The 19,618-nt window shown below is 37.3% G+C and overlaps 1 protein-coding gene across 1 annotated transcript in view; it reads right to left on the minus strand.

Annotated features, from left to right (window-relative positions):
• KIF6 (kinesin family member 6) overlaps window positions 1–19,618 on the minus strand; it is a 511,996-nt gene that overhangs the window by 314,432 nt on the left and 177,946 nt on the right. Inside the window, exons 7-9 of the mRNA XM_044004953.1 lie at window positions 12,799–13,005; window positions 4,826–4,969; window positions 2,516–2,602 (exon numbers count right to left, since the gene is read on the minus strand). Coding sequence (XP_043860888.1) covers window positions 2,516–2,602; window positions 4,826–4,969; window positions 12,799–13,005 — 438 coding nt within the window. The remainder of the gene's footprint in view (window positions 1–2,515; window positions 2,603–4,825; window positions 4,970–12,798; window positions 13,006–19,618) is intronic.

Here is a 19,618-nt window from a genome sequence, read left to right on the forward strand (position 1 = left end):
GGACAGAGAAGAAAATATTTGACTCATTAGTTTCATCTTTTGCTGTATAAAATTTGCATTGACATTATATATTTTTTTAATCTTTATTAAGCAGAAGAGGTCAAACCTAGTAGCACTATTATGTCGGTCAGTGGCAATATTATATCTGTCAGCAAAATAAAATATAAAAATCAAAACCAAATGTTCATAATCTTTGAGAAGTGAACAATCCCCATTCCTGTAAGCTACTCAGTCACACCTGCTTTAGGTAGACATGATACACTCCTGCAAATATCACCTACTATAACTAGTGCCTGACTCCATTCCTGCTCCCTGTATATTCGCTATCTGGTACCTCCTGAGTTCTAAAGGGGGTGGGGGGAGGTGAATGAAGATAGATTCTGAGTGATCTCAGTTATAATACAAAGTTGACCCTGTTGTTGCTTTTATTACATTCTTTAGAATAGACAATTATCTTCTCATGCATATAAAATAAATGTTTGGGAGCTCTTTGGGTGATGAGAGATCTTATTTCTAGTTCCTGGCCTGTCACTTAATAGATAGACTAGAATCAAGCTAACCACTCTGGGCCTTTCCTCACTTGTAAAATGATAATAACACTTGTACTATCTGTCTCACAGACTTATAGTGGTGAAAGCCCACAGAAACCATCAAGTACTAAATAAATACCAGTTATTAGTAATACCACTAATCAATTTTATTTGTTTTGCCATAGAATTTGAATACTAGAATACCTGAAATATCTAGAATTTTAAGGGTTTAAGTCTTCTCTCTTCACTGAAACAATATCGTTAGTTGATGGTTTTTTAAATTTGTTGTTACCTAAAATTTTATTGCTCTATGGCCAACCCAGTGATAAATTTCTCTAACTATTGATTTTCCATCAATAGAAATATAGCTTACCTATACTTGAAGACTTTTCACTTCAGCAGGCCTAGCCAGAACATACGTTCTGCTCACACTGCCTTTAAGAACAGAGGATAACTTCCATTTCAGCATAAGACATCATGTAGGATTTTAGTGGAGGGGGTTCACTCAAGTTTCTCCCCTTACATTGTATATCATCCCTTCAGATACCCAAAGATAGCTATGATGTCTCCCTGTAAGCCTTCTCTTCTCCAGGTAAACGCTAACAATTCCTTTCACCAATCTGTATATTTCATGGTCTCCAGTGCCCTGGTCATTCTCTTCTTAAAGAATCTTCTTCTTAAAATGAGCATGACACTCGAAGTATGGTATAAGCAGGTCTTATGGTCACTTTCCCTGATTTGAAAAATATACTTCTATCAAAATAGTCAAAGACCATATGAGCATTTTCCTTTATCCTTTGAATGAAAAATTTTTAGGAGAAGAGAAGGAAAACAGGAAAATTAACTGACCTAGGGCAAGTATTTCAGTTTATCCTTCATTAAAGTCCTACATCAATGTCCTATGGCTATTTTCCTGAAGACAATGAAAGCTAGGGGAGAACAATCTCTTGGCGACACTGCAATGTTGACTAGGCTTCAAGCATAAATTAAATATTTGACATCTGATCAACAGCTTAAATCTGGAAAGACTCATCAATGGATTGGTTTAGTTTGGCTTTTTAGAATATATACTCTGCCCCATAAAAATATTTTTAAAAATTTTAAAAAGGGGGCAACTAGGTGGTGCAGTGGATAGAACACCGGCCCTGGAGTCAGGAGGACCTGAGTTCAAATCTGGCCTCAGACACTTGACACTTACTAGCTTTGTGACCCTGAGCAAGTCACTTAAACCCACTTGCCTCACCCAGAAATTCTGATTTGAGAGATCACACACTGCTTGTGGTATGTGCATGATTTAATGATCCACCTTATTCCTAAGAAAATGAAGGGAAAAGGTACTACTGGAGAAGGCAGCATATAGATGAATAGCAGTGTCATCCGAATTTTAATACAAGTAAAAAAAAGAATCTCTGATACAATGATAAATGTTAAACATTCAGTGATGTTTTATAGAACACTCTCCGAATGCATAAAAGAGAAAACTAGGTCATTTATGCAGCCAGGTCATGTTGCTTCAGTAGGCCCACTCAGAACACATGATCCTGCCCACACTGCCTTCAAGGACAGAGGATAACTTCTGTATCAACATAAGCACTTCTTTTTTTTTTTCTAATGAAATAGGTTTTTTAAATTTTAGATATGTTATTTTATCATCAGAAGCTACTAATCACTGATTCCTGAAACCTATTTCTAAGGCAAGTCTTTATCCCCTAAAAAATTTCCTAAGAAAAATAACAAGCACTATGTAAAGTATGGTTCTCTTTACTAATGACCATTAGTGTTTCCCATTACTTTATGAGCTTTTACAAAAGGAAGTTAATTATAATTATCCCCAGAAGGTTAAAGCAGATGATGTTTCTAAAAAAGACCAAGTGACCTGCATATAAACATAGCTAAGAGGAATGACTCATCATGAAAAGAAACAGAAATCTGTCCAGCCCAGCTGTATCTTTCTCCCTAAAGAAAGTCAACTAAAAGCTTCTTACCAGTCTAGGGTCAATCTCTTCATTGAGAACAGCTTCATTCTTTATGAGGGCTACTCGCTGGGCAAATCTGCAAGTTGATATGGATTCCTAGAGGAATAACATATCTCTTTAAAGTGTCATCATTGATGAGATTTTCTCTCTTATTCAAACTTTATTTTTGCAAACAGCTTAAAACGCATACCCAAAATATGAATGAATGTACCACGTGGAGACAAAGCTAATATATTAATTTTTACAAGGTCCTTGATCTAGAGCAGTAGTCTCCAAATATTTTAGATTATTCACCCCACTGGGGGGGGGTACCAACAACTTTGGATCATAAACCCCTAATATGTAAATTTTAAGAACTCGTTTATAAATTATACACATGTGCTTCTGGTCTAGAATTATGTACACCATGAAACTGACACAAAAATAGGAACTAAAAAGGATGAGATAAAATGAAATAAAATTTTATCATAGAATCAATAGGGAACCATTGGAGTTTATTGAGTAAGGAAGTGACATGGTCAGACCTAATATTAGAAAAATTAATTTGTCAGGTCTCCACTATGTCATGGTTTCCCCTCATATACACCTAAAATGAAAAGGTGGAAACTATTCAAAAGCACACAAGCAAACTGGATTTGAGCAGCAGGCTGGATTTATCCACATATAATATGTTGACACCTGACCTAAACCCTCCCACTCTTCCCTCCCCCTTCTAGGCAATCTCTTTCTGAACTTGTCCTTTTCATTTTAGGTGACATGGATTGATGTCACATAGAATGCACAGGCATGGATGGATTGCAACAGGACCCAGATCTAATTGTACCCTCTTTCCCCCTGGAAACTTAACCCTTTCTAAATTTTCCTGTTGTCAAGGCAAGACCATATTTCCAGCCATTCATATTCAAATCCAGCCACTCAAATTCAAATCTTCTGAATTATCTTTGAGTCCACCTTCTCACTCACTGGATGGATCAGATGGGTTATCAAATCTCTTCATTTCTACTTTTAAAATAAATTTTACTGTATTTTAAAATGTTAAAAAAAAATATTTTTAGGTGACTGGCCCTACAAAAACAGTCAGGGGGAAGGATTTGGCCCTTGGGAAGTAGTTTGCTGATCTCTGTTTTAGCAGGATGGGGTGTGATTGTGTTAGATACAGTCACCATACTTAGCTATAGTACTGAGGGTGATTGTCACCTAAATTTCCACTCTTGGATTGGTTGATAACACATTCCTTGGGGTCAGGCCATGTTCCCTTTGGATACACCTACATCCACCATGGAGACCACTATTCTAGATTTTTCTTCATGTTGATTGTTATTATTTTGGTTTAATAGAATAATCATTGTACACCAAATGGAGGAGATCCTGTTGTTCTAAGTGGTAACTAAAACTGGGATCCCTTCTGATATGCTGCATTAAGAGAAGTGATTAAAGAGCCACAATTCTCCTACTGATCTTATCAATGAATTTTTTTACAAGTTATAATTAGTCAACTGCAAAATTTCCAAATGCATTGGGGAAAATGTTGCAAAAGCAGCAGGTCTCTACTTTATCCTACATTAGATGTGCAAGGAGGCACCAGGTTCAGAAGAAAATGCATCCTGAGAACTGAATCAGGAGGGATGAGAGTCAAGTGCCAGCCCTGAAATGTAGGAGCCCCAAATAGGATTAACAGCATTAGACTACCTCACAGTATTGCCAGGAGGACAGGTAAACCTTTCTTCCTGTAAGCACTATGCAAATGTGAATTCCTCCCATGCATTCTGCTAGACCCTCCCCTTGTTCAGAAGCCTCCTCTTTTTCATGTTTCCAAGTGTCAGTGACTGCCTCGTCACCTCATACAGACCAGACTCAACAATGGCTGGTGAGAGAAGCACAGGATATATAAACAACCTGTTGGCCACTACCGGGAGATCCTGGGTTGAGAGGCAATCTATGTGAGCCAGACCATACTGCACCAGTGGCTTGAAGCTGCCTAGAGTCTCAATAACCAAGGTTGAAGGCAGACAGGGCCTACTAAGAGAACAACTCTCTCAGTCCATTGAATTTATGAATTAATCCAGTAGCTATCTTCTAGAAGCTGAGTAAAAAGGATATTTCTCAAAATGAGTACATGATAAATAATTATAATTTTCTATTAGGGTGACTAGGATGTATATAGATAACAGAAAGAAGCTGATTCCTTAGGACATATAGCAGGTGGGCAGGTCCCAACCCCACAGGAAAGGTAGAAATCCAGCTATGACTCCTCAAACCCACTCTTCTTCTAACAATGCAAACCAGGCCTGAGATTGCTGATAGGAAGAGGTAACATACATCTATATTCCTTTTTTCTAATGACAGTGTAGCAATCATGGTTGTCATGCAGTTTCCTCCCAAGCTGTCTCTCAGTACGTTGGTCATCATGGAGTTCCTATAGGGAATATGGGATCGGTGTTTCTCTGCAAGGGCAATTATAACCTGTGATGAAGTATAACAGCATTGGCATTACATTAGCCATAATAAGCAAATTATTGAAACAAACTGACCTACATTCTCATAAAAATAGCATAACCATTGTAGCAACAAAAGCAAGCATTTAAGCTAATTTCTTATACCTACTGTACATTAAGGTAACAATAAAAATATGCCATAAAGCATCAGTTTCTTCTATAAAACAATGTAAACATATCACAGACAATATAGCATATCACTTGGGTAAAAGAAAGTGTAGACAGGGGTATCCTCCCCTATAGTCCAAATCAGATGCTTCATGTGACACAGAGTTGATTCTGGGTCCTTCACAGTTATGCCAATAAATCACAAGCTCTAGCAGGCCTAAGTAACCTGAAAAAACATTGAGCAAAGGCCTGGTGATGGATTTTAGGCCTATGTCCTAGAACTAGCCTAGAGGCTCATTAACAGAGGATTGGTCACCATATAATGAATTATTTTTGGCCTTAGCAACACATGAAATAATAAGCTGTGGATTATAATCTGTGTTGGGAGAAAGACTATTTGTAAGGATGAAATCATAGACTGTTGAAATATATATGCATATACATGAGTCGTTTTATAGTAATAATAGTTAGTGTTTATATAGTACCTGCTACCTGCTAGGCACTGTGCTAAGCACTTTACAGATATGATTTGAGGAAAAAAGAGATTTGCCTAAGGTTACACAGCTAGTAAGTATCTAAGTCTGGATTTGAACTCAGGTATTCTTGAATCTAGACTCAACACTCTATGCACTGTGCCACCTAGCTGACTCCGAAGGAAATATAAGATGCATTATTATCATCATAGGAATTAAAATATGTAGTGCATATAACTTCATGGACCATGGTGGCCTTCCTTTGTGTCTCCAATGCTTAGTATAGGGTTTTGGCCTGGAAAATCACAGGGATAGGGAATGGAACAATAAGACTGTCCATTAGCATGTCTTTTCCAGAAGTAAAATTAATGTCAATTTTATTTCAAATCCCTTAAAGAGGAAGGTTTGTAGAGGAAATAATGGTGGTATGAAGCAAAGTGTTGGCTTAGAGAAGTCAGGAACTATGAACTTTAACAATCATTCAACAAACATTCACTTAATTTATCCTATGGATAAAGCATTAAATTGGTTTCTTTGAATACTTGGGTATCTCAGGGCATTTTTTAATCCCGTGGATATGTGATAATGTTGTAGTACAGAGTCTTTTCTGTCTCAACCAGAAAATTAGTTAAAATCAGCTGTGAGAAACTGACACTCTTAATGGCTTTACATTTGGAAATCATGTTTTCTTCACATAAGGCAATATATAATATGTTATAATTTCCCAGGACATTGAAAGTTGGCACCTGTTAGGAATACAGGATCTAAAGCTGGAAGGAACCTTAGAAGTAATTTAGTTCAAAACCCCTCATTTTACAGATGAGGAGGTTAAATGACTTGCCTAATGTCACATAGGCAGTAAGCAACTAAGTCTGTATATACTTGTGTCCCTGAACTACAGACGGGCAGACCTAGTAGATTTTTATTAAGAAAAATATGGAGAGCAAAAGCTCAGATTTCAAAATTTCCTTCCCTCATCTCAAAAGACTGGTTTGGTTCAAGACTCAGCTCAGGTGTGTGGGTTTATGGATCTAGTTCAATCCTAAACAACCTTCTGTCCAGAACAGTTCTGTCCAAAAGAGTTAGTTCTGGGTCTGACCTTAGAATGCAAGTAACTATAAGGTTAAGTCAGACATGGGCTGGGAGGATACCACACAAAGCTTTTGACCAACTCCCCACCAAGCAGATTGAAATCTTTGGGGGTGGTTCAGAAAGCATATACCCTCTATAGGTGGGGTGAGGGCTGATTTCATTTCTAGGAGAGACTCAGGCCTTTCTAAATTGAAGAGAAAATAGATTTTTTAGATAGTGGGGGTTGGAGTGGGTGGAAGGAAGGTGGCCATAGTAAACAAGGAATTCTTTCCAAATTTCACCCCGACTTGGTGCTTATATTTGTAAATATGAGGCTGAATGTTTTATAAAACATTCTGAACTTACTAAATTGTAAACTACTTGAGGATAGCAATTATATCATATCCCTCTTTCTATGCCCAGTGCACTGTACACAGCAGGAAATTAATAAATGCTTGCTGAATTAAATTTAACTTAGTTTAATCTTGAGACAGAATGAAACCTCATACTATACTTAAAATTTCTCAAAACTCTTCCTGGAATAGATAACTTTATTATTTAATGATTTTTTTTAATTTAAAAGCTCACAAGGGTATGGAAAGTTATCCTCTGAAATCGGACAAAGATTAGGAGTGGTTACAATTGGCACTAACAGCATTAATTTTTCTCCCACACATTACATATTCAATGGAAGCCAAGTAGAAATTTAAACTCTTACTCTCTTAAAAAAAAAATGTCCCACATGCAGAATAAATGGTTGAAATCTACCCTAGCTTCTGATTTCTATAGAGCTAGGGAGCAAAAACTTTCATTTTCGTAGTGGTTTCTCACTTGATATTTGTGCTGATAGAGTCACAGGTCACACCAGGGGCACTCTATGAGGTTCACAGTTAGAACAAGTATGCATTTCTTCATTCCTTTTTCTCTCATTGACTTTCAATTTCTGGGGCCAAAATGTACCCTGCTATTGTGGTTTAAAATGTTTTTGAGGAAACTTTTGGAAAAAGCAATGCATTCATAAGGAGAACTCCAAAACCAACAAGATTCTGGCAAATAGAATGCTATTTTCTTACGAATACAATAGGGTGCATTCAACTCTCAATAGGAGTATACTTCTTTAAGCAGGTGTGGGGGCTCATATACATGAATAACAGGACAACCACAATTCTGTATAGAACCAATACAACAATGAAAACGCCTTACTTATTGTTGTTGTCCTTCATTCTAGAAGAAGAGAATGACATCGGGTGATGTCATGACTTGCAATGAATTGGATTTAAGTGAGGGAGGGCTGTGCAAAGTCACCAATCCCACTCTCTCCTCCAGAGCCATCTCGGTGGGGTTGGTGACTTTGCACAGGACGACTGGAAGATGGCCCTGGATGTTTTTAAGGCCATTGGGATTAAGTGACTTGCTCAGGATCACATAGCTAGTAAGTGTCTCAGGTGAGATTTGAACGCAGATCCTCCCAACTTCAGAAATGCCTTCCTAGTGTATGCCTCACTACATCTGTTTCATATGAACTGGAAACTGAGTCTATAACTGACATAAGGAACTAAACCAAGAATTAGTGAGGTCTGCAATAGTATACTAGATGAGATTACCAGATTTACAAGCCATAAAATGAGGTATTACCTATCCACTCTTTTTATTTTTATCAACCTCAAGCTCTTTAACTTTTCCGTACTCCTCACATCAATTCCTCATCTTCTCTTCTAAGCACTTATTCTTGATCACCATGCCTAGTCATTCTCTCAGCTAACTAACCATTTGCTTTTCACGCATCTTCTTCATAGCTTTATTTTTCCTATTGTGAATCTTTCTCATCCTCTCTTCCTTTACTTCTTGCCTTTTACACAGTCTTTCTTTTTAGTGTTTATATATTTGCTTGGGCAATCATGAACAACACAAAAATTGACAAATAAAACTACCAACAATGTATGCAGCATTTTGCTAGGATGTGGAGGGAGATATAAAGATAAATAAAATATAGTTCCTGCTTTATTTATTTGTTTTGGGGGTTTTGGGGGTTTTTTGTTTGTTTGTTTTTGTGAGGCAATTGGGGTTAAGTGACTTGCCCAGGGTCACACAGCCAGTAAGTGTTAAGTGTCTGAGGCCAGGCCCGGTACTCTATCCACTGTGCCACCTAGCTGCCCCACCCTGCTTTATTTATAACTAAGTCATTTTCAATGTATCCCCAGCTTAGCATACTGCTTAGCATGTAGTAAATGCATACCAAATGCTTATTAATTGACTATCTGCACTAATGGAATCAGAGTCCTGGGGGGTGGATAATCTAGATATGGGATGATCTACATGCAAACGGTTGAGAGATAATTACACCAGGGTAAATATATGAGAGCACATGTGAATAGTTATATAACCATATGTCCTTATGTGATAGATTTTAGGGATAGTTGGCAAATGCTAGGACTAAGGTCCATATTTCATGAAGCTAATGCCATTAGCATCTTTGGATGAAGAGGTATGTGTGTGAATGTGTATGGGTATGGGTAAAAGAGTGAGAAGAGGAAAAGGGTGAGAAAGTTTGATGTTTATTTGTGGACAACCCATTGAAAAGGAGAGAAATGGAAAACCAAGAACAAAAAATCCTTCTTTGATCTTCCACTTGGGAAAACTAATAGTTTCTCTTGAACAACTGGGGTTGATTGAAGTCTTTCTCAAGGAGTCTTTCTTAGCCAATGAGCACAATTTGGTAAAAACAAGTGATTATTGGCCCTATTATAAAAGCAAGTGTCACCCCTGGAAATTAGAAATAATGATAATAATCGGCATTTATGTAATATTTCAAGTTTTGCAAAATACTTTATACCTATTATCTCATCTGTTTCTCACAATTCCTCTAAAGCATGTCCTCTGTGCATTAGGATCTTCATTTTACAGCTCAGAGAAGTTAATGGAATTGCCTATGGTCACACAATTAGTTAAGTGTTCAGAAGTGGGCTTCCACCCATCTCTCTTTAGAATACCATTTCAGGGCTCCTTCCAACATATCATCCTTCATACATGTTCCAAAGAAGCTTTGGTGAATATCAAGACTATAACATTGTGATCTCAAAGCTGCGTCTGGAGTAGCTCAGTAATACTATACATCATCTAAAATTCTATGCCAATTTTAGTCCTGTCAGTCTGGACCACTTGGGTACTTTGTTTTTGGAATCTGACTCCAGGATTTCATTAAGACTAAGCTGCGTGCCCAGGTTTGAATCAGGCTTCTTCCAATGTTCATTCATTCTACTTTCTCAGCTCATCTCTCCTTTTTAAGAATTTTGGCACCAGGACAGTTCCCATTCACTATGTTAACCTCAGAAGGATTTATGAGGCAGTGAAAGGGTTTAGTTTCCTTATATCCTTTACCCTGATGACATCTAAACTAACAGACCCTGTAGTTCTTCTTTCAATTCTTCCATCATGTTTTTCATCCCCTTAAGGCTCAGAAAGTAATCAAGCGCTTTGAATATTAACTTTTAAGTTATTTGGGGACATCTACTTGGATGAGCAGCTAGGTGGTACAGGCACCGCTAGGTGGTGCAGTAGCCTGGATTCAGGAAGACCCAAGTTCAAATCTGATCTCAGACACTTACTGTGTGACCCTGGGCAAGTCACTTGACCCTGTTTACCTGTTCCCTCATATGGAAAATAATCTAGAGAAGGAAATGGAAAGCTACATCAGTATCTTTGCCAAGAAACCCCCAAATAGGGTCGTGAAAGTGTTGGACACAACTGAAATGACTGAACAACAAAAACTTGGATGAGATGACATGAGTGTATTCTATTCTTGTGGGTCAAATTAAGGAATTAAAATGCAGCATGTTGCTTTGGTTAGATAGGGAATGGCCCTGTACATCAGTCATCTCTTCTGTTGTATCTTCAGTTTCTTCCTCTTTTCCCAATAAACATACTCATGTCTTCTCTATCCCCCCAAAATTCTTCCCCTTATTTTGCTACCCTCACCTACCCCCCAGCTAATGGCCTCTGTCCTCCTTCATTGTCAAACTTTTTTTTTTTGGTGGAGCAATGAGAATTAAGTGACTTGCCCAGGGTCACACAGCTAGAAAGTGTCAGGTGTCTGAGGCTGGATTTGAACTCAGGTCCTCCCTGAATCCAGGGCCGATGCTTTATCCACTGCATCACCTAGCTTCCCCCAGTGTCAAACTTTTTGAAAGAGAAATGTGTGGCCTCTGTCTCTATTCCATCATTAATTCATTCTTCAACTCTTTGCAATTTGGTTTCCACTCCCACCACTCCACCAAAACTGCATTTTACAAAGAGCACTGATGACCTCCTAATTGCTAAAGGCCAGGGGCCTTTTCTGAGGTCTCATCCCCCTTGACCTCTCTGTTACATTTAAGACTACTGAACAACCTTCCTTCCTGAAACCCTTTCCTCCCTCAGCTTCTGTATCATAATAGGCTAGGTGCTGCAGTGGATAGGGCACTGGATATGGAGTCAGGAAGCATCAGGAAGACCTGAATTCAAATCCAGCTTTAGACACTTACTATCTGTGATACCTTGGACAAGTCACTCAACTTCTGTGTCAGTTTGCTCATATGTAAAATGTGAAATAGTAATAATGCTTAATTCCAAGCCTTGCCCGGACATTTCTATTTGAAACCATGCCAGCATCTCAAATTTAACATCACTCTAATTGATCCTACATAATGTTGTCAAGTTGATAACTTAAGGTTATCATGTTATTTCTTTGCTCAGAACCCATTAATAGCTCCTTACTTCCTATCAAATAATTTATTTTGATAGTATCCCAACAACAACAAAACGTTTTATCAACTATGGGAGATGTGTCTTTCATTTATGAGGTGGGGCTAAGCCACAACAATGAAGCTGGTTACTTGGAGAGATATGACCTTGACTGCAAAAGAGATGAGAGTTGCTTGTTTTCCACATACTTGATACTTGTTCAAATGGCTCAGGCAGACTAGCAGATCAGGCTATAAATTAGTTTAGCTATGGTGAACATACATATAAAATGCTTAGAAATCCCCTCAACTCTGTAAGAGCATTAATATTTTTTGACTTAGGAGTCATAAAACTGGGCAAATCATTTTTCCTCTCTGAGCTTCATTGTTTTTAACTAAAAATACAGAAGGGAATAATCTTTACATTACCTGCCTCAGAGCTTTGTTATGAGAAAAGTATAAATATGGGGCAGCTAGGTGGCCCAGTGGATAGAATTGCTGGGCGTATAAGATTAAATCTGGCCTCAGACGTTTACTAGTTGTGTGATCCTGGGTAAGTCACTTAAATTCTGTTTGCCTCAGGTTCCTCATCCATAAAATGGGGATTGAATGAGATAATATTTGTAGAGCACTTAGCACAGTACCTGGTACATAGTAGGTGGTTAGATAAATGTTAGCTATTGGGGACAGCTAGGTGGCACAGTGGATAAAGCACTGACCTTGGATTCAGGAGGACCTAAGTTCAAATATAGCCTCAGACACTTGACACTTACTAGCTGTGTGACCCTGGGAAAGTCACTTAACCCTCATTGCCTCGCAAAAAAAAAAATTAAAAAATTTTTAAAGTTAGCTGTTATTATTATTATTATTATTAATTATTGGAGTGTCATAAAATATGAACTATTATTATTACCTCTCCAGCCAGAAGTAATTTCTGAAGTACCACAGCACCTGCATTTCTCTTACTATGCTTTCACATTATGCCTCGTATTATAATTATTTATATACATATCTTATCTTCCCTACCGGCCTACACACTCCATTAGGGTGAGGACTGTGTTTTATTCTTCTTTGAATTTCTTATAGCACCTAGTGCTCCACTTCCAACAAAGTGAGCACTAAATAAAAGTGTTTTGGATGAATGATTAAGTAAATAGGAGGTGGTGGATGACAGATGGTGTGCAAGGAACTACAGAAGAGCAAGGATGCTTAAAGGAACTGTATCCTCCAAATCCAAGAAACCACCAGCAGTCAAGAAAGCTGCCATTTAGTCAGTTCTAGTTGGTCATTCCAGAAATATTCTAATAAAACCTAATGTAAAAGGAATTAGTACTATGTGCATTTCCTCAAAAATAGATAGCAAGAGTTTATTAACAATATTTGCGTTTAACAAACATTTCAAACTAAAGCAAGAACTATGTACTTACCTGTTCTAAGTAGTGTAGTGAAAGGTTGATATATTTGGCTTCTGTCAGAAGCTGGCCTCCAACTCCAGTCTTTGCAACTCGCTCTGAACCAGCCAGGTCAACCAAATGGAGTTTGGCACGACGGACAGTTGCAGACCCTGGTTCCTTGCTTGAGATATGAACAGTGAAAATGCAGTGGGAACGAGTAGAGGCTTGGTTCATAGGAGTCTATCAAAAGGGAGTTCCAAAGTAAAGCACATTAGAATAAAAAAGATAGAAAAAAAACCTCAACAGTCTCCTCTGGGACTTTGGATATATTGAAAGGAGTATCAGATGTGATTAGTTAGATCAGATGAAACGGGAAGGACGCTAATGAGTCCACAGTCATGGACTGGATACTTATGAATTAATAATAGTGGTAACAATAATAATGATAATATCTGCCCTCTACACAACACTTTAAGGGTCATAAGGCACTTTATATACTTTTTCATTTTATCTTCACAGCAATCCTATGAAATAAGTGCTATTACTATCTCCATTTAACAGATGATGGAACTGAGGCTCAGAGAATCTCTGTGACTTACCAGAGTCCTATAGCTACTAAGTGTCTGAGCTGGAATTGGAACGTAGGTCTTATGTCTGAATCTAGAACTCTCCCTGTTAAACAATTCTACCTCTCTACGAGGCCATAGATTACACATATTCTAATAATCAAAAGAGGTAATATTTATCAATTGTTCAGCACAGTGCCTGGTGCATAATAGATGCTATTATATGTATATATATATATATATATATATATATATATATATATATATATATATATATATATATATTTTTTTTTTTTTTTTTTTTTTTTTGGTGAGGCAATTGGGGTTAAGTGACTTGCCCAGGGACACACAACTAGTAAGCTGTCAAGTGTCTGAGGCTGGATTTGAACTCAAGTCTGCCTGACTCCAGGGCCCGTGCTCTATCCACTGCACCACCTAGCTGCCCCAATAGATACTATTATATACATGCTAGATATTATTATCATTCATATTACTGGTGAACCATTTCAATAATATTTAATGTTGATAAAAATGGGACAAGGCAGCATTAACCTATTTCATTACTGAGAAGACAACTCAAAAGTACACAGTGTACTCATAGTGGATCATCAGTATAATCTTTTCTTTCTATAGGACAACATGCATCTGAATGGTGTGATGTAGATATGAAAATAGATTTGGATCTACATCTGTAAGACACTTTGTCCAAAAAATGTGGGCATTTATAAATCTAGATGTAAATCTAATGGAAACTTTAGGATATTTTTTCCAGCCCCAAATTCCATATGCTTTAAATGGAAATGATTGATGTACAGTGTAGACAAATCCAGATGATTAGTAAAATTTTGGCGATAAAGAGACAGAACATAAAGCTAAATAGGCTGAAAATTTGACCCATTACTTGTAGCCACAACAAACAATGCCCAAACTATGGCAGCATGTGATTTTGCATGCAAACGTAGGCCGGCAAATAACTGTGCATGCAAAACCGCAAGTTCAAATTTAGAACCTGAGTTGAGGTGCCTTGGAAGTGACTGTAAGTTATTTGCAGAACTTAAATATGGGGTTTGTCTCACTGTTTTATTCCCACTACAATAAATTCTACAGTACTATAACAAAAGTCAAATCAACAACTGATATAAATGTAATTATGTTAAAACTAAACCCAACAGCTGTCTTCAGCTTCTAGTCTGAAATACTGGAATGTGGACCTTTAACAAATACTGGAATTGAGTATTCATTTCACTGGAATGCAAATATCAGATTTTTACATCAAACTAAATTATAATTCTTGAAAAGGTTAACTGTGGTCTGTAATTAAAAAACTGGATTATAATGTTTTATAAGTTCATGTCCACAGTTTTCTGACTTTTTAGAACTATTTCCTGAATAAGTAGAAATTGCTATTATCTTTAAAAAAACATTTTAGAAACTTCACAAAATGCAATTTGCATAAAGATACCTATTTGCATTTCAGTCTAATGATGTGCTATGTGACTGACTTATATATGTATAATTCTTTTTCTCTCCTGATTGTCCTTTTAAAGGCAGGATTGTAACAAAGACATTTTTAAATGCATGATAACATATGATACCATTTAGGCAGATTAAGGTAAATTTATTTCTTTGTTTGTTTTATGGGGGGTGGGTTAAGTGACTTGCCCAAGGTCACACAGCTAGTAAGTGTCTGAGGCCAGATTTGAGTGTCTGAGGCCAGATTTGAACTTAGGTCCTCCTGAATACAGGGCCGGTGCTTTATCCACTGTACCACCTAGCTGCCCCAGTGTGAATTTAAACACACATTTGATGCAACTGTGCCCATGGCACTACTGAATGGGGCCTTTGGCAAAATCAAAGGAATGGCCATGTCTCTGGTCAATTCATATTAGCCAAGTAACAAGTATTTAGTGAGTGCCTACTTTGTGTTTAACACTAGTGCTAGGGATGGTTAGAGATGCAAAAGAAATATGAAACATAGTCCATGCCCTCAAAGAACTTATGATACAGTTGGAAAAACAACCAGTCAAAAAACATATATCAAAGGCCACCTATGACAGGCTGGGTTCTGAGGGCATACAAAGAAAAAAATAGTTTTGGGCTATGAGTGAAGGGTTCTAATAGGATATGGTTACTTGAATTGAGTTTTGAAGGAAGCTAGATTTTCAGGAGTAGAGGAGAGGAGGTCATGCATTACAGGCAAGGTGTCAGTCTGGACAAAGTCAGAAAGACAGTAAATGGATTCTTGTTTATAAGGAATGGCAAGCAAGTCAATTTGCTTGCAAGGTAGTGTATGGAGAGAGATAAGATGTATTGAGTCTGTAAAGGGAGATTGGAGCCAGTCTATGAAGGATTCTGAACATCAAACAGAGGCTTTTGTATTTCCTGAACAGTAGAGTAACTTTGTGAGACCAAAGCTTTAGTAATATAATTTGGTTGCTTGTTTCATGAATGAATTAGAAAGGATAGAGACTGGAGCCAGCAAAATCAATTAGGAACATATTCTAATAGTCTTAGACTTCACTGATAAGAACCTTAAGTAGGTGACTATGTAAATGAAAGGAATGGATGTGAGAGATGGAGGTAGACTCAACAAGACTTGGCTACATTACAGACAAGGAGGGCACTTGTGTAAGGGAGAGTGGAGAGCTGAAGATGACTCAGGATTACAAACCTGGGTGACTGGGAGGCTGATGGTGTATACATTAAACAGAAATAGAGAAGTGGGTGGGGTATAAGGGAAAGAGAATTAATTTTGTTTTGGACAAAGGATCATGTTTAGAGCTAGAAGGAACCATAAAGGTCATGTAGTTTACCCTCCTTATTTTATAAGTGTGGAACTTAGACTAAGGGAAGGTAAATGATTTTTTCAGAGTCACACAGAGCTAGACGCTGTTTATCATTTTAAGGAAAGCTCTATTTATTCCTATGCTTGCTGGTAGGTTTTTTAAAAATAGTAATAGGCAAAAGGAAAACAAAAACTACAAAAATAGTAATGGACGCTGCATTTTATAAAATATTTTTCTGTATCTATAAAAAAACCCATGATTAATTGCTCATGCATAGGCCAAGCTAATATAATAAAAATGACAATTCTACCTAAATTAATTTACTTATTCAGTGCCATACCAATCAGACTACCTAAAATTATTTTATAGAGCTAGAAAAAATAATAACAAAATTCATCTGGAAGAACAAAAGGTCAAGAATATGAAGGTAATTAAAGAAAAAAAATGGACAGGAAGGTGGGCTAGCTGTACCAAATTTGAAGCTTTACTATAAAGCAGCAGTCATCAAAACTATTTGGTAATGGCTAAGAAATAGAATGGTGGATCAATGGAATAGGTTAGTCACAGGAAACACAGTAGTAAATGACACTAGTAATGTAGTGTTTGATAAACCCAGACTCTAGCTTCTGGGATAGGAACTCAGTATTTGACAAAAACTGCTGGGAAAACTAGAAGATAGTATGGCAGAAATTAGGCATAGACCAACATCTTACACCTTATACTAAAATAAGGTCAAAATGTGTACATGATTTAGACAAAAAAGGTGATAGCATAGGTAAATTAGGAGAGGAAGGAATAGTTTACCTCTCAGATCTTTGGAAAGGAGAACAGTTTATGACCAAACAAGAGATAAAGAATATTGTGAAATGCAAAATGGATGATTTTGATTACATTAAATTAAAAAGGTTTTGTACAAACAGAAACAATGCAGCCAAAATTAGAAGGGAGGCATTTATAGCCATTATTTCTGATAAAGGACTCATTTCTAAAATATATAGGGAACTAAATCAAATTTATATGAATCCAAGTCATTCCCCAATTGAGAAATGGTCAAAGGATATGAACAGGCAGTTTTCTGATGAAGAAGTCAAAGCTATCTATTGCTATATGAACGAATGCTCTAAATCACTATCGATTAGAGAAATGCAAATTAAAACAACTCTGAGGTACCACCTGACACCTTTCAGATTGGGTAATACAACAAAAAGGAAAATAATCAATGTTGGAGAAGCTATGGAAAAATTGGAACACTAATGCATTGTTGCTTGAGCTGTGAACTGATCCAACCATTCTGGAGAGCAATTTGGAATTATGCCCAAATGGCTATTAAGGTGTGCATACACTTTGACCTAGAAATACCACTATTAGGTCTTTTTCCCAAAGAGATCATAAAAAAGGGAAAAGGAACCACATGTACAAAAATATTTATAGCTGCTCTTTTTGTGGTGGCAAGGAATTGGAAACTGAGGGGATGCCCATCAAGTGGGGAAAGGCTGAACAAGTTGTTGTATATGAATGGAATGGAATGCTATTATGCTGTAAGAAACAATGAGCAGGGGCAGCTAGTTGGCTCAGTGGATAGAGCACCGGCCCAGGAGTCAGGAGGACCTGAATTCAAATCTGTCCTCAGACACATGACACTTACTAGCTGTGTGACCCTGGGCAAGTCACTTAACCCCAATTGCCCCTCAAAAAAAAAAAAAAAGAAAGAAAAGAAACAATGAGCAAGCAGATTTCAGAGAAACCTGGAAGGACTTACATGAACTGATGCTGAAAGAGATGAGCAAAACCAGGAGAACATTGTACACAGTATCAACAACACTGTGTTTTGATCAACTGTGATAGACTTGACTCTTCTAAGCAATACAGCATTCCAAGACAGTTCCAAAGGACTCATGATGGAAAATGCTCTCGAAATCCAGAAAAAAGAACTGTGAAATCTAGATGCAGATTGAACTGTACTATTTCTATTTTTTTTCTTTTTTGAGGTTTTTCCTTTTTGCTCTGATTCTTCTTACCCAGCATGACTTATGCAGAAATACGTTTAATGTGATTGTACATATATAACCTATATCAGATTGTTTGCTGTCTTGGGGAGGGAGGAGGGAGAGGATGGAGGGAGAAAAATTTAAAACTAGAAATCTTGTAAAAACAAATGTTGAGGGGGCAGATAGGTGGCGCAGTGAATAGAGCACCGGCCCTGAATTCAAATTCGGCCTCTCAGACACTTGACACTTACTAGCTGTGTGACCCTGGGCAAGTCACTTAACCCCCATTGCCCTGTGCCAAAAAAACAAACAAACAAACAAACAAAAATGTTGAAAACTATCTCTACATGTAACTAGAAAATAATACTGTTATGAAAAAAAAACCAAAAAAACACATGATTTGTGTTGATTTTCTTTTTTGTCTTATTTAGTATTTTATTATTTTCCAGTTACATATAAGGATAGGTTTCAACATATGTTTTCATACGATTTTTAGATCCAGATTTTTCTCCCATCATTCCTTCCCTCCCTCCTCCCCAAGACAGAAAGCAATCGAATATAGGTTATATATGTGCAATCACATTAAACATATTTCTGCATTAGTCATATGGTGAAAGAAAAAAACAGAGCACAAGGGAAAAACCTCCAAAAAAGAAGGAAAAAACAAAAACAAAACAAAACAACCCAAAAGTAGAAATAGTATGGTTCAATCTACATTCAAATACCACAGTTCTTTTTTTCTGGATGTTGAGAACATTTTCTATCATGAAGTTCTTTGAAATAGTTTTGGACTCTTGCCTTGCTAAAAAGAGCCAAGTCTATCACACAATATTGCTGTTACTATGTTCAATGTTCTCCTGACTTTGCTCCTTTCAGTCAGCATCAGTTCATGTAAGTCCTTCCATGTTTCTCTGAATTCCTCCTGCTCATGATTACCTTTCACATTGATTTTTTAAAATTTTGTGTTCTAAATTTTCTTCCTTCCTCCCTCCTTGACCCTCCCTATAAAATCCAGCAATTCAATATAAGTCATACATGTGCAGTTATGCAAAATATCTTCTCATTAGTCAGGCTACAAAAGAAAACAGACAAAATACATTTAGAAAGAGGAGGTAACAAATAAAATTATACTTCAAACTGTTCAGATACCATCAATTGTTCCTCTGTTGATGGTTTGCATTTTTCATACGTCCTTCTGATATCATCCTGATCACTTTTCACATTTACTATTGCTAACTGTATTACCCGCCCTCTTATTCCCTCCCCTTGATATTTACTCTATTTTCTATCTTCTTTCCCCCTATTCCTCCTTGAAAGTGTTTTGTTTTTTACTGCTCCATCCCCCAATTTCCTTCCTTTGCCTCTCCACCCCACCCCCTCTCTCCTTCCCCTCCCACTTTCCCTCAGGGCAAAATATATTACTATACCCACTTGAGTTATTCCCTATTTGAGCCAATTCTGATGAGAGTAAGGTTCACACACTCCCCCACTCCTTCCCCATCTTCCCCTCCAC

This window comes from Dromiciops gliroides, chromosome 4 (genome assembly GCF_019393635.1).
Source record: "Dromiciops gliroides isolate mDroGli1 chromosome 4, mDroGli1.pri, whole genome shotgun sequence".
NCBI classification, from domain to species: domain Eukaryota; kingdom Metazoa; phylum Chordata; class Mammalia; order Microbiotheria; family Microbiotheriidae; genus Dromiciops; species Dromiciops gliroides.